This window comes from Magallana gigas, chromosome 3, assembly GCF_963853765.1.
Source record: "Magallana gigas chromosome 3, xbMagGiga1.1, whole genome shotgun sequence".
NCBI classification, from domain to species: Eukaryota; Metazoa; Mollusca; class Bivalvia; order Ostreida; family Ostreidae; genus Magallana; species Magallana gigas.
Window position 1 is genome coordinate 46,528,810 of NC_088855.1, and position 15,940 is coordinate 46,544,749.

Here is a 15,940-nt window from a genome sequence, read left to right on the forward strand (position 1 = left end):
AATGCACGGAGAATAAATGATTTTCTTCATAGATCCACATGCAAGTACAATATAATTTTACTATAAGCATATTTATATGTTTTATTTTGATCTTTTTAATGAAATTGACAAATTCAAAAATAAGTCTGATCGTTTTTTCCCATTTGCACGTTCATGCAATTCATTAAGATTTTTTTCTAAACAACTAGGCCTCATTCGCTTCACGATTATATGGTTTGTTTCACTTTCAAATTCACAAATATGTTACCATTTAATTATTTTTAGTCTAAGAGAAATTTCTTCAAATGTTTTGTTTTTGAAACGTGTACTTGAATGTGCGGTGTTTTGATTTTAAAACGTGTATGTGCAGTGTTTACTCACAGATCCCTTTTATCTCACTTTCTTCCGCAATGTTTTCTTTCGTTTTTTAATCATTATTGATGCTTGTTCTTAATAAAATCTGTTGATTATCTTCACATTCGTTCACAACTATTTTTATCAAACAACCGATTTATTTTACCGATACATTTCTAAATCCTTAAATGCCATATTTCCGCGATCTAATTTAATAAAACGTTAATACACGTGTACACAAAGTATTTTCTAAAGATATAGCTACATGTATATTTTAATAAGTCAGAAATTTATATTATTTCAATCAAAATAGAATTTAAGAATAATTTTGCGGCATTTAACAGCAGCTCTTAAATACAAACTACATGTATGTACATAATGCCTCAAACATTTTCATTGGCCTGCCTTATACTTTTTTTATGTGACAAAATAAATCAAATCAATTAGAATGCTTTAATTCCCTTTAAATGTAGCTCAATCATTATACGTACCGAAGAAAAGGATGTTTCTATTTCAAAAGGATAAGGATAATTCATTAATCAGCTGTTAATGTTGGAGCATTTCTTTCGTTAAATTTCCACTGCAGTACGGGATCTTCATCACGATTTTACTCTTGTGAGAAGCTGATATTAGATTTATTTATTAACGACCAATTAAAACTAAGTCATCTAGCTGTAGGCTACTACGAAATCAAATGATCTCATTTGAAAAGAAAGACACGTTTGTATATGCAAAAATTACTAAAATTTAATCGATAAACTACTGTAAAATTACACTAGTTTTAATGCATTGTTTACATCGGTGGGTCTTTGTGACGTAATAAATCCACAAAATCAAGAACGATAAGCGGGCAAGAATTTTTTCAGGTGCTCAGTTTTCACGGTTATTTCTCAGTAATGCAAAGGCAAAAAAATCTTACATCATGTATTTTAACATTTGTTTATACCAAGCTTTATATTCATGAAAGAAAATCATAGTGTTAAAAATCGTTTCATATGACCTTTAACAGTTAATTCGGTTCAATGTAAAACATCTATTAAAACCAGTCTGTGTAGGCGCGGAAGCCCTTTGGTGGTTTAGTTAAGATTTGAGAACTCTCTTGGGAGTCAGTACATAGAGTTTTATGTCATGCATGTGCCTAATACGATGTTAGCACTTGGACAAATTACATTAATGGAAATGGGAGAGGGCTAAAAGGATTCTTCTGAAGAGATACTGCATGTAACGTATTAATTGAGTGCATTTCTTTGTAGTGTTGGTGACAGCTTATTATTCTAAGGGCCTAGTCGCATGCAGTATTGTTATTTAAAATTCATTGTATTTTCCTTTAGTTGTGATTTTTAATCCATTTTCCCATTTATATTGGCTACAATCGCGCTATATTGTAAGTGTATTAATAGGGTCACTTTAACCAGCGTTATACATATGATGTACATAAAAGGAAGCGACAAATCAATGGTATAGACAACATATGGAGTGTGACAGTAATGCGATAGCATCATTCATCCGCACATTTACTTCCTCCGGGACTGTTGTCTGACGTCCAGAAAAGGTGTTAGGTGGCTGGAGGGTTTCCTTTGTAATTCATCGGCCACACTATCTACAAGTATATCAGAATTTTTAAAGGTTTTCCGCAGAAAATTCCGATATTTTTTCTTTTTTGAAAGTTATGCCCCTTTTAAACTTCAATCCAAATTTGGCTAAAAACAAAACAAAACAAAAACTATATATTTAATCACTGATTGAAATTTCATTTTCATAATCTCTGAAACTGCATTTCATAATCATATTCGGGTGAGCGATGTAGTTGGGCGCGTTTGATTTGTCTACACGGTGGTACACTTGGTGTAGATGGTTCACATCTTTTAATCAAGCGCAATCTGGTGTAGTGTATATTTTCAGTATGGACATCAAAGTAGTGACAGCTGCCCAGGAGTTCCGTTTTTAAGACAATTTCTCTGTATTTAATAGCTTTTGAAAATCAATTCTTTTTGTAATCCATTGCTACCCTTGTCATTTTTCAGGTACGTGGAAAATACAGTACAGTCGTTTTACCGGTAACGAACCAGTATGCGGTTTCGTCGTGCATGTGACTATTAATATCAGAATACAAATGTTTTTATTTTTTGTTTAAATCACGTTTCTTTGTCCTTCTGAACTGTAGTATCAAACTTCCGAAAATATAAAGGATGAATTACGGAGAAATGATAATTTCAACACCCCCTTCATTTTCCTAGTTTCGAATACGTTTTCCAGTATCGAATCAAGCGCCCTCTATCACTTCTGACCAAATATTTAGGGGCGGATTATTTTCAAAAATGCACAAGAGGTACATGTCAATAGACTTATTAATGAAGAAGGAAAAATAATTGTGGAAATATGTTATTTAAACAAATAATATGATCGTTATTTTTATCGTACCGTTTTCCAGTCAAATTGAAACTGGACTCGAACAGTTTTCATTTTGGGTTACTTTATGTAATTGAATTTTCATGAAAACATTATATAATAGTAATTAATGATAAGTAGTTGCCATTTGCCTTTGTTTTGCCCGTATATCTATCAATATATCAGCCAAATAATACTCCTGTCGCAATGAACCGACACTAGGAAAACTACACGTGGTTCTATCTGAAGTCATAATTTCATTTAAAGCTCAATTATTATTTGATATGATGCATAATCTCATTAAATGGATTACAATTACTAATTATCCACTAAAAAGGGTTCAATAACAAACTTATTTTTATAGTTAGGTTTAATTGTTTTCACACTTTCGTTTTTTCTGCCTTGCACTTCCAGCAGTTCAAATCTGGGTCACCTTTTTAATTTGTAAATAATACGGTAAATAATCGTGCAAATGTCAAACAACTCCACACACTGATAGAATATTTATTTCTGTATTATAATTACCTAGCTTGGATTTTTTAAAACCTTAACTTCGTTTTTCACCAATAATTTTTTTAAAAATTATTCGATACTGGCAAATATTCGTCACCGGTAAAACGACTGTATATGTTTGTTTCTTTAGGCTTACATTAAGGAACTTTACATAAGAGAGACACAATGCTGAGCCAAACAAACAAAACAAAAACAATAATCTTATTGATTGTTAAGCAAAAACAAATAAAGAAAATGAATGAACTTATTTTGCAACTGAAAAGTAAAGTCTGGTAAAATTACTCGATATCTAGCGCACCTGTGAATATGCGTTTAAAACTCTCTTCATAATTCATAGAACACAGTACACATATCCGTTGACGTTTGATGACAAAGCATGTTTATTGATATATTTCATAGGCGTCGGAACCGGGGGGCTAAGGGGGGGGGGGTGTTTGCACTTTTTTTGCAAAGGTAGACCTAACCATTAGACACAGCGGAGGGCTCACCCCCCCCCCCCCCCGCACCACCACTTTTTCTCGCAGCACCCCCCCCCCCCCCCCCCCCCGGATTAGGAATTTTGTGATTTTGTGATTTGGGAAAAAAAAATTGGTAGATAAGAATTTTTTTTTTGGAACTATGGTATACTCTCCCCCCCCCCCCCCCCCCACGGATTAGGATTTTCATGATTTTGGGAATTAATTCTGAGGATAAGTCTAAACCCCCCCCCCACCTTTCTATTTGCTTCCGACGCCACTGTATTTAATAAATTCAAAGCTGTTGAATTTACATGTATTTCTCTTATGCTTTGTACCCTTTCATATTTATACACTCAATATGTGCTAAATTTGCCTCTCTCGATCTCATATCTAGCATATTTTTGTGCCGACAAAAGAAACCGTATAAATTTCTCAGTTTATCGCTTTGCCGCCATATTGAAAGGTGTAATTTCCAACACATGCCCTGCACAGAGTGTAAACGGTGTACACTGTCCTCCTCAGTGTGTAAACGGTGCATGTACACTGCCCTGTCAGGCACAGAGTGTAAACGGTGTACACTGCCCTGCTCAGAGTGTAAACGGTGCATGTACACTGCCCTGTCAGGCACATCTGTATGGAACGCCAAATTAACATATATTCAAATATTTGTACCTATCTTCAAATAATTGTACCTATCTTCAATTAATTGTACCTATCTTCAAATCATTTGAAGATAGGTACAATTGAATTAAAGATAGGTACAATTGAATTGAAGATAGGTGTAAATAATTATACCTATCTCTAAATAATTATACCTAGGTACAAATGAATAATACCTAGGTACAAATGAATTATACCTAGGTACAAATGAATTATACCTATCTTCAATTCAATTAAAGATAGGTTCAATTGAATTATACCTATCTCTAATTCATTTGAAGATAGGTAAAATTCATTTAAAGATAGGTACAATTGATTTGAAGGTAGGTTCAATTCAGACATATCTACAAAGGATCTGAAGATAGGTACAATTCAATTATACCTAGGTTCAATTCGTTTTGTGTATTGTTGAAAATAATGAACGCTCCCTTGAAGACATTTCAACATGGAGGGAAACGAGTGTGTGTGTGTGTGCAATATATTTGCAAAAGGCATTATTTACTTATTAAAATATACATGTATATCAATAAGTAAGCCAAAAACATGTATACCCGAATACCCCAAAAGTGACGGAGTTAGGGTAGTGACGTAGTTAGGGTCACTAACGTTATATGCCTAAATAAAAAAACTGGCTTTATTTATTCCATAATTTTATCAAAGAATGTATAATTCAGTTGATAATCACTCTATTTATTCAAGCGGTAACAATTATTATGAGTTTTTGTTTGTTTTAAGGCTCAATCTTTCGAAAAGTTGACAAAATCATATTGCCTATTTTATCACCCCGATCCCGATTTTATTGTGACGTAACGGAAATGACGTATTATACAGGGAGTATTCATTATTGCCAATATTTTAGTAATTGAAGATAGGTTCAATTCAATTGTACCTATCTTTAATTCAATTGTACCTATCTTCAATTCATTGCATTTGTACCTATCTTCAAATCAATTGTACCTATCTTCAAATGAATTAAAGATAGGTATAATTGAATTGTACCTATCTCTAATTCAATATGAAGATAGGTACAATTGAATTGAAGATAGGTACAATTGAATTGAAGATAGGTACAATTATTTGAAGATAGGTACAAATATTTGAATATATGTTAATTTGGCGTTCCATACATCTGAAGAGTGTAAACGGTGTACACTGTCCTGCTCAGAGTGTAAACGGTGCATGTACACTGCCCTGTCAGGCACAGAGTGTAAACGGTGTACACTGCCCTGCTCAGAGTGTAAACGGTTCATGTAAACTGCCCTGTCAGGCACAGAGTGTAAACGGTGTACACTGCCCTGCTCAGAGTGTCAACGGTGCATGTACACTGCCCTGTCAGGCACAGAGTGTAAACGGCGGTGTACACTGCCTCGCAGCTTGTAGTACGTGTATATGGTACATAACGTATACAACTTATAGGCAAGTGGCTGAGGATTTAAATATTTAGAAATACAGGTAAAATTCAGCTAGCTGTTAATGACTTACAAATATCTGTCATTTTACTACATGTAGTAGGTTCCTTTTTGCAAGATTTTATTAAAGAAAAATCATGTATAAAGTTACATACTCTTATTTACAGTAGTAGTAGTTGTTTTTTTTCTTTTTTTTACATGATACGGCAGTAGCGTTGTCAAAACTCGAACAATGTGCAAATGTTTTATTGCAAAATGAAACTCATATATAAATGTAATTTTCATTATTGATCCTTTTAAAAGTAATTATGTCCCTTTGTTGAAAATACAGTTGTTTCCCTTTGATGGCGTTTTCCATCAAGTTATAACTTCTACGTAAGTGTGTTAGATCTGTTGTGTGATTTAGAAAGTTTCTGTTGGTTTGGTAGGGAGCATCTTCGCTAGCCAAGGGTTTTCGGTCCACTTTGCTCCCCATAAACCCTTGGCGGATTTCATTGCGAAAACTCGGTGATGTGGTGGCGCTATCTAGCGAGCAACTTGAGTTGCGCCCCTTGCATATTTACATTTTAATCGAATTAAACAACGGGTTATATACACACTGCGGCATTAATACAACTTGAAAACATGTTGACTACCGAATATTAGAACATAATTAACGATGCTATTAAATACGAATTAAGTTATAAACTAGGGAAAGCACGGAATGTTTTATTCATAGTGTTTTGTATGGACCTGTACCAGGAGTGAAAAAGTCGCCGATTTATATGAAAGCTTTCATGTCATAAAACCAGGTATCGTTGTCGGAAATATTGTGAACCAAAGAAATTAAATAAAATAAATCTCACTGAACCTTTAAAAGCAATAACCATAAGCAGGAACGTATATACTAACGGGATGGGCAACGTCTACATTCGCCATGTTTACTTCCCATGCTATCACGCGAGCCTTGACAAGTTTGTAGAACTATGTTCAATCCCAGTAAAATATATAGGTTTTCAAAGCGATCTGGTTAGACCATCGTTGGCGAGGCACTAGCTGTTCTCGAGAACTTGTGTCTCAATTTATTATTTATCAAAGATCACACATGTGTTTTCTTTTAAAGTTTATATTTACAAGCACTGCGATTGGATCAGCTACTCGCAGCTGCAGCCAATCATAAAACGGAGCTCGTCACCGAGTTTTCGCAATGAAATCCGCCAAGGGTTTATGGGGAGCAAAGTGGACCGAAAACCCTTGGCTAGCGAAGATGGGTAGGGAGATGATATACGTAATTTGTGATGTGTAAAATAAACGTTTCTTCTTAATTGAAAGTCGATGCATTTAACATCCACACTTTACAAAATTTATTTCTCTTGTTGATGATCTCGGTTGCCATCTTTGTGTTAGATTTTTCCAGTGACATATAGCTTAAATGATTTCCCAGTACTACTTACCCTTTGTAGTTTAAAGTTCTGTAATTTGTCAATTCACATTAAAAATCCGTTTTTGTTGTGTAATTTGTTTGATCCACATAGGCGGATCCAGCGATTTGGAAAATGGAGGGGGGGGGTCCAATTGATGAAAATCAATACAATTAATCATAATATTAGAGTGAAAGCAAAACAGAAGAAATATTGAAACATCTGTAATGCGCCCACTTGTGAAACAAGGCAGGTACATGTGTATTTTTTTTTTTTGGCACGTTTCAATTTCAAATGTATTTTCGGGAAAAAGTAATGGTATCGTTATCTGTTTGCTGTAAAAGATTTTGTAAGGTTCGAGTGTCCTCTAGAAAAGTCCCCATTTCCATCCTGTATGTACACAGCTTATTCCGGATATTCATTGCCAACCCCTGTTATCTTATTTATCATGTTAATAAAGGGGTGTATATACTAACTAACTGTAACTTGACATAATGCAATAAATACTTTACATCATGAAAAAGAAAATGAGAAGTCAAATTCCGCAATTACTCAGGCACTGTCTCGTCATTGTCTTGTTTCACTTCTGTCCCGAATCGATTCTCCGCGAACAAAATGATATGCAGGGTATAAACATGTACTATTCGTTTTAAGGCATTTAAATAATCCACGTGACGACACTATGTAAAGCTATTCTGGTTTTATTTCCCCCTTAGCCGTCATTGTGGGTCGGAAGAGAAAAAACACGATCGGCGAGAAGGGGGAGTGTGATACACAGCCCACTCTGGCTTAGACTGATCGGGAACTAATATTGGATTTTCCGTTCATTCATCAAAACCAGGTCAGGCTATATATTTGTAATTGAATTATGTATAGGTCGTGGTTGCGAGACTATAGTTGGAGCGTGACCATTTAAAATTTCTCTGAGGACATTTTTTTTTTACAGTGTACGTGGAATACGGGTGGAACAGTGAGGAGATAGTCAGATAGTAGCAGAGCTCTGTGAGTGAGAGATCGATGGCCTTCATCGACCGCGGCTCGATAGCTACAAATGTGTAAATCCGGATATATATACTATATGTAGGAGAATGACTGACGCCGAATGACAGAGGCTATTGGGCTTGCGAAATGAGGAGAGTTCACCGGTGGATATACATTGTAGTGGGCGCATACACGTTCTTTACTATTCTTCTCTGGCGCGCAGAAAATGGAGGCCACATTTATGCACCGATAGAACCAACCGATCATGTGAAGTCACTGCAGGAAATTGAAGCCAAGCCTGCGATACAGAAAGTTACCATTGTCACATCGAAATCTCCCAAAACCCAGACCCAAGGAGCCCGGGGGGATAAGTGTCCAGGACTCGACCCCCCGACCAACGTTCTGAGAGACTCTTGGCAGTCTGCGAATGGAAACAGGGTGTACGTGTACTCGGCGTATTTTGAGCCCAGTCGGAATCACGTGGTTGTGATAGGGGCCCGGGACAAGCTGTCGGGCCCCGCCCTGTGGTGTCAACTGTGGGGAGAGGACGGGGGGCTCCAGGTCACCAGAGCTGCCCACAGGGACATGCCGGAAGGGAAAGGCAAGAGGTAAGAAATCGTCATACAACAGAGCTCTCTGTTTAAATTCTATTTATAACAAAAGATTAATTTTATTAGATATCTACTCGTTATATTTTACCCAGATACTAAACATGTATGGACCATGTTTAGGAAGATTCAGCCTTCATTCAATTGTTGTAAACTTCGCCAACTGTTAATCAGCTCTTGTGACTGCCTTGTTACATCGTACACAAAGAACGTGTCGTGTTGTATAAACATAAACACGGGTGTTCTTTTGTTCACTGAAGTCTTAGTGGTCAGTGAACAATGACCGTGTAATTTTCTTTAATTTGTTTGACTGTGGAAGGTAGACGTGTGGAGACTGGTATAGAAAAATAACTAAGTAGACGAGTCATAACCCGCGAACATGGTATAAACAAAAACACAATACAATGTCTTAAATTGTGAAGACAAAATACAAGGAATCGATTTCTGTACACAATGAAGTGCCGTGAACGGTACATGATGTAACTGAAGCACTTAATGGTCCGCGGTATGCATTTTGTGTAATTGTGTTTCATCGGATCAGCAACATCATACGACATTGTCCTCTTATACAATTTTTTAAGACACAAGCTTAAAAGTTAATAGGATAAACATATCACTGAATATTGCCATGCAACTAATCTATATTTAAAAATTAGTTACATAACAAATTATGTCAATGTTCGAATCTATTTATAAGTATATAGTCATGTTACAAACTTTAACAGCTGTTCAACAGTCAATAGTAAATCCTACATTGAATTAGCTTCTCGATTTTATCATCGCCATGATCACTAAGTACTCCTCAAGTTTAAATTCCTGTTCGTTTGAGATCTCTCTCTCTCTCTCTCTCTCTCTCTCTCTCTCTCTCTCTCTCTCTCTCTCTGTATATTTTCGAGGATGTCTGTTGTCGGTCTTTCCTCCTAAGGGGACTGAATTAAATAAATCTTGAAGTGTCTTGTTTTAACAAAAGTAAATGTATTTCGTTTCTTTATGCTGATTTTTCTCAGTAAAAAACTGTTTAACGCACTAGCGTTTGTATGACAAGAAAATCTGAACCATTCATAGATGTTCAGTTCGTATATCATCTTCCTATATTAGGACACTTAATTTCTAGTGTCATCTCTGTGATAACACTACGAATCGATTTAGTTTTGTATAGTCCAGTATGTTTCATCAACGACTTTTTTAATATTTAGTCATACAATTGCTGAAAATTACATATATAAGAAATCATGAATATTAAGAGGTGATCAAATACGGTTCGGAGTGATCTAATCTATCATAAAGCCCTAAGGGCTTATTGATCTCTTCGATCACCTCAAAATACTCAATGATTGAATCATCACTCCTTAAGTACATGTACACGTATATTCGGTAATTTTTCGATGATCAAATTTTTGCTTTTTTTTTCGCGAACTCTTTCAACTCGCAAAATATCGAATCCGCAGAAATTATACCCTGTAACATTTTCAATGAGAAACTTTTAAAATCGCAAAATTGACTGACGCAAATTAAAAAATGCTACATATTTTTCCCCATTTTCGCAAATTTTGTGACACGCGAAAAAACCCCGAATATACACGGTATTAAATAGGTGCAGATCTGTAGTTCTGCGGGAAAAGTTTGACATGCCACGTCAATCCAAATTTTCCCGTAAACCTACAGATCTACAATCGTACATATATGTATTACATGTATTATATATGCTGAAGTTTACGATTCTAAAAACAATATAGTTTAATATATAAAATAAAAATTATGGAATAGCCGTTGTCACATCTACGGCATGTCATTCAGTTGGTAAAGATCAATGGTTAAAAGAGAGAAGATTTTAAAGTTCGTTTTGTAAACATTTGATAAAACTTAAAAGTACGAATCAGAATGTACACTATCTATACAGAGCCATAAATATCAACCAAATATTGACATTGCCAATTTATAAACAAGGTATATATCAATATCTGTCCTGTTTAAATGATGTATGTTTCCGGCCTGTTAATGCGTTGATGTGACATACACGAATTTCAGTGTTTCGCTGAGAGATACGTACATACATGTATATACCTAATTATGTGCCCAATCTCTGCATCATTTGATCTTTGTAGGGAGAAAAAGTAAACTATTTTTTTTTAATAATTGACATGATTATTGCTTAAAGACTGAAGGGACCAAGTCTCCATTACAAAATCGTTTAATTTCAATAAACAGTTGTAACGACATATCCTTGGTATAATTAGGAAATTCGAATTTTGTATACACCAGATTGTACTTTATAAGAAATATTCTGCGCTTTATGACTGTTCCAACCTCGTTTATACAAATATAAATTATGCAGGCATTAAATTTATTCCTATCAAACATTATGAGAGTTTATTTGATTTCAGTTTTAAAAAACCCACTAATCTACTGATATAAGTACTCTATTATTTGAGAACATGCATGTACATGATTTATAATAAAAGTACAAATGGTATTATAAAGACAATATTTTAAAAATCGAATATCTACTTTAGTAATATTCAAACAATTCGATTTGGTTTCATAGAAACTAATTCACGCTCTGCAATATTTGACGTATGGAGATAAACATCGCAGAAAGGTTTAATGAAGTACATGGAAACCGATAGAGGTTCTGTGACGTGATTATGAATAAACCCCCGATGTACAGAGTACATATATATTTAACCATGCTTTTACATTAATGCACAATGAATATTTACACCTGCGTGTCAAAAAAAAAAATCTTGCGTCTGACTTCCTAAAGTTGAGAATCACTGAGCAAAGAACCCGCAAAAGACTGCATCGGTTCTAGAGCTGAATTGCGCTAGAGACCTTTCGCTCTGTCCTTATTGCCTATTCGACTAAAAGGGATACGGGTTGTACTTTGCAAACTATCGTAATCAACTCAACGTTTTAATGCTCTTTAAGATAAAATAACTCGGACACTTTACAGACAATGCAACAAGGCTAGTAGAAACACGGATGGGAAGTATTAGATATGTAAATCTTCCTGAATCCAATCGTAATACGATAATTGATTGGTGGGCCTTACAAGTTGTCAATGAAACACTCATATCTCACACTAACTGAACAGAGAGGTAGAAATGCGGTACAGATTGTATGCTTTACCTTCCTAAACGGCCACCAGAAAGCCCAGAGACCTTGGAATTCAATTGACAGTGAGATAGGTAGATAGACGACTCCACAGCAAACCCGATTACCTGAGACTTGGTCTATTACACGAAGTCCTAACGTTAAAAGCTGAAATTGCAGCAAGCTATTTTGTTCTGTTTACTGCTGTGCAATGCCTTAATGCTTGAGTTTGCACGGTTTCCTTTTTTACCAATCTCAATGTGGGTAAACCCGTACTTGACTTGAATTAGCGGCCATAAAAAATCTGTACACAGCGTTGCGAGGCCGCAATACTTGCGGATCACACGGACTACAATAAGCCATGGTCTTGTCAAACTACTTAATCCCGTCAATAGCAATGACCAGAAGGGAGCCAAATAAGCCATATAGCACTGTTTCATTTGTGAAAGATGACGGATGCTGATATACTTACTTCTAATGAATTTTAAACATATATCTTCAAAACTGATTTCTGATCATTGACTAAATAGTACAAGAGTATACCACTACGTGTGTACTAGTAACTTCCACGTACGGATATACTGACGTAAGCATTTATATATTATTAAGAGGTTCGCCGTCAAAGTGGACCGGAAGTCCTCGAAGTCTGAAGAATATGAAGATGGCACCGACGCCGAAATTCTCGCCGACGTTAAATTTTTTTAACCAACCAATTACTAACACATAAGATTTACTCTCTGAAAAATTTAATTTATTTCTTATAGCCAATTACCTATAAACAATGACCCACTTTGTCGATTCCATATTTTATCAAGTGTTGCAAAATCCAACAAAGTAAATATGGAAATATAATAAATCAATATGAAACAAGCACTTAATACTTTACTGGAATCAAACTTCCATGTTTGAATAGAGTTTTCATCATTTATCTTTGTTTGAAATACTTTTGCAATGTTTGGTCCTTATTAAAGACAATCCCACGTAATGTATAATGTTTCACATGAAATGTAGGCATGCCATTTGATATATAGATTCAATTTTATTATTAGTAGCTTAAGGACAAAAACCCCTAAAAGTTATCTAATCAGCCTTTTGTTACTTTATAGATATACATGTGCATTCTACACTTGCCCAGTTCCCGCTGGCCTCCATCCCACAGCAGTGTCCTTGATGACGTCAGAGTGTGGGAAACCGACGTCATCAGTTTTTGTTCATGGAGCCGAAGGTGACAATGGCAATTTCACCGTGTGCGTGACTCCGCTTAATTTTAATTACAGCAAGGCGTACGAATTGGTTGAGATGATTGAACTTAACAAAATACTTGGTGCTTCTCACTTTGTATTTTACAGTTACAGCATAAACAAAAATGTCCAAAAAGTATTGGAGTATTACAAGGACAAGGGCGTCGAAGTGGTCCCGTGGAATCTCCCGATGAATGTGGACACGTGGCCAAAAAAGAACATTCAAGTGGAAATTCATTATTTTGGTCAACTTGGTGCTCTAAATGATTGTCTCTATAGGAACCGATATAAATCCCCATACGTGGTCTTTCAGGACCTGGACGAGTTTATTATACCCCGAAAGGTCTCCAATTGGAATGAGATGTTCCAAACATTACCAAAGAACAAAGGATCGTACATGTTCAGAAACACTTTTTTCCGGAAAGATTGGCCGGATACGGATCAGAACTTTACCGAGAAACTTGACGCTCAAAAATATAAAATGATTACAATATTAAAACAGTCGAGAGAAAGTAAAATATTTCCTCGAAAACATAGATCAAAATATATAGTGGTTCCTAAAAACATTGATGCGCTTGGAATCCACTCTGTGAACCGCTTTAGGGCCGGTGGGGAACAATTTGTGGAACCGGATGTGGCGTTGATGCATCATTATAGAGACTGGGAAAATCCCACAGACAAGCAACCGCGCAGTAATGACAACAGAATCATGGCTTATAAAGAAAAATTAGTAAACAATGTAAAAAACACTTGGGAAAAACTAAAAGGTGTACCATTAGGCCCATTACCATTTAGTTAACGTCAAATATACTTTTTATAAGAGAGAGAGAGAGAGAGAGAGAGAGAGATGCATAATAAGGAAATTTGAAAAAAGGCAATTTGATATGTACATGTATGTTAAGACGCAATGTCTCTAAATTTTCTCACAACATCAATGTGAGAAGGAAAGAAGTGGATTATATCAGGATATTTGATATCTTGAAATACTATTATTCCAGTCAACTTCGTGTGTGTATGTGTGGGAATAGTCTCGCCAATGTACTATTTTCTCTGGTCTACCTATATCTTACATACGTATGCTACCTCGTTTCTCGGCAAGAGAGATTGGGTGAGAGAATGTACTACAGCAATGTCATGTGTAATATTATATACGCTTGTGTGACAAGCCATGTCCAAAACCATGTAGTGAAAGTGTTTGAACCATACATGTGCTCGACATGCGATTGTGAAAGTATTTATTTTACGTGAGCGATTTCACACTTACTGTTTATGTTAGATAAGTCAAACCCAGAAACATTTCAAATGGTCGTTTGCTGTATTTCATTTTTTTTTTAATTCGACGTTCATATGTTTTTTTTTCTTGTTTATGAAAGTTTATTTGTTGCTGTTCTATTGCACGACTTGTTACAGAGTTATTTGATGCTCACACAGGTGGATCGAACACCAGATTAATATTTGAACAATTTTAATGCATACTGAATTTCTGGTTGATATAATATAATCTATGTCATTGATTTTTAGATAACACTGTATTCCACCGGCACTCAAAAAACGATGTATAGAGAAAAGACCAGGTGGAAAGTTTTACGTACGAGTTATTACGCAGCATTAAATAAACCCGAACACCAATTTAATCAAAAATCATGAAATATCCTAATCACACAAGTATGTTTTGGGTTTTTTTTTCCTCAAAATGTTATGTTATTGTAAAGAATTCGCCATTAAAAATTAATTTATCAATTGATATGTTGATTCAGCCTAGCTTCCATTATTAAAGACTTTCCGTCCAGATTTTAGAAAGTGCCAGAAATGCGTTAAGTCCAAGAAAGTTGAACTAGCTTAGTTTCAAAGTAAGATCAATAATATTGATCGCCTTTTTTATTTGTCAAGAATTGTAGAACACGTGTGAATTAGACATATGTGTTTAATTAACATTGACCAGAAAGGTTATTTTTATACGAAGTACTTATTATTCACAAGTGATATCATGAATTCTAATATCCTGTTCAGTTGCATTGGTTGCATCATATGGACCATGCTAATATTCTGTCAAATGATTTATATTGTATCTTTATACTTCTTGCTGTTTAACAATGTTATTTTCATATTATTTTATGAATAAATTATTAAATTTATTTAACAGATTTTTCCATTACAACCACGGATACATTTTCTGAGGGGAGGGGGAGGGGGGAGGGACTCACATTATTGTCCCACTATTCATTCCTATCAGTATGAAAATGGAAAAGCACTCGCTACCTATACACGTAGAAACACTGGAACATTTACAATTAGTAACATTTTGACAGTTAAAATACTAAAGTAGTCAGTGACAGAAAAAAGTATAAAACTTATAAAGCAATTGATTATCGATCTTATTTCAAAGTTATTTATAATTTTAAGGTGCCTCACTACACCTTGAAATAGTTTCTCAAATCGGCAGAAAATAACTTGATTATGATAGAAAGCATGATGGATAAGAAGTATATATATATGCCAAAGAGGCGAAAAAATGTGCAATTTTAGACAAAAAATGATATTTTCAAAAATTTCATTCTGTAAACATGAACAAAAGCCCCAGGTGGATTCAAACTCATGACCTGCGGTTCACAAGCATGATCCTTTAACCACTGAGCTATGACGATACACATCTAAATCGATTGATACAAACAGTTTAACAAAACATTTAAATCGCCATCTTGTGACGTAGTGTCTTAAAACGTATAAGTCTCGGTGTTGTGAATACCTTAAATAAATGACACTTTCACTTGTTGAAACTGTTTTTGAAAGATGATACCTTAGATAGTTTCCTAGTATGACTTGTCTATTGTAGTATTTTTAGCTCACCTGAGCTGA

The 15,940-nt window shown here is 35.1% G+C and overlaps 1 protein-coding gene across 1 annotated transcript; it reads left to right on the plus strand.

Annotated features, from left to right (window-relative positions):
• The first annotated feature begins 1,398 nt into the window (after window positions 1–1,398).
• Window positions 1,399–15,219, plus strand: LOC105317639 (uncharacterized). Its single transcript, XM_034443225.2, has 4 exons — window positions 1,399–1,554; window positions 7,878–8,002; window positions 8,108–8,750; window positions 12,950–15,219. Exons 3-4 carry the CDS (start codon window positions 8,290–8,292, stop codon window positions 13,881–13,883), a joined length of 1,395 nt encoding a protein of 464 aa, XP_034299116.2. The 5' UTR covers window positions 1,399–1,554; window positions 7,878–8,002; window positions 8,108–8,289; the 3' UTR covers window positions 13,884–15,219.
• Window positions 15,220–15,940: the final 721 nt, after the last annotated feature.

Excerpts from the sequence above, each read along its gene's own strand:
- LOC105317639 (XM_034443225.2), top strand. The coding sequence starts at position 8,290 with ATGAGGAGAGTTCACCGGTGGATATACATTGTAGTGGGCGCATACACG. Across the intron at positions 8,751-12,949 it reads CCGGAAGGGAAAGGCAAGAG|ATATACATGTGCATTCTACA; the intron begins GTAAGAAATCGT and ends GTTACTTTATAG.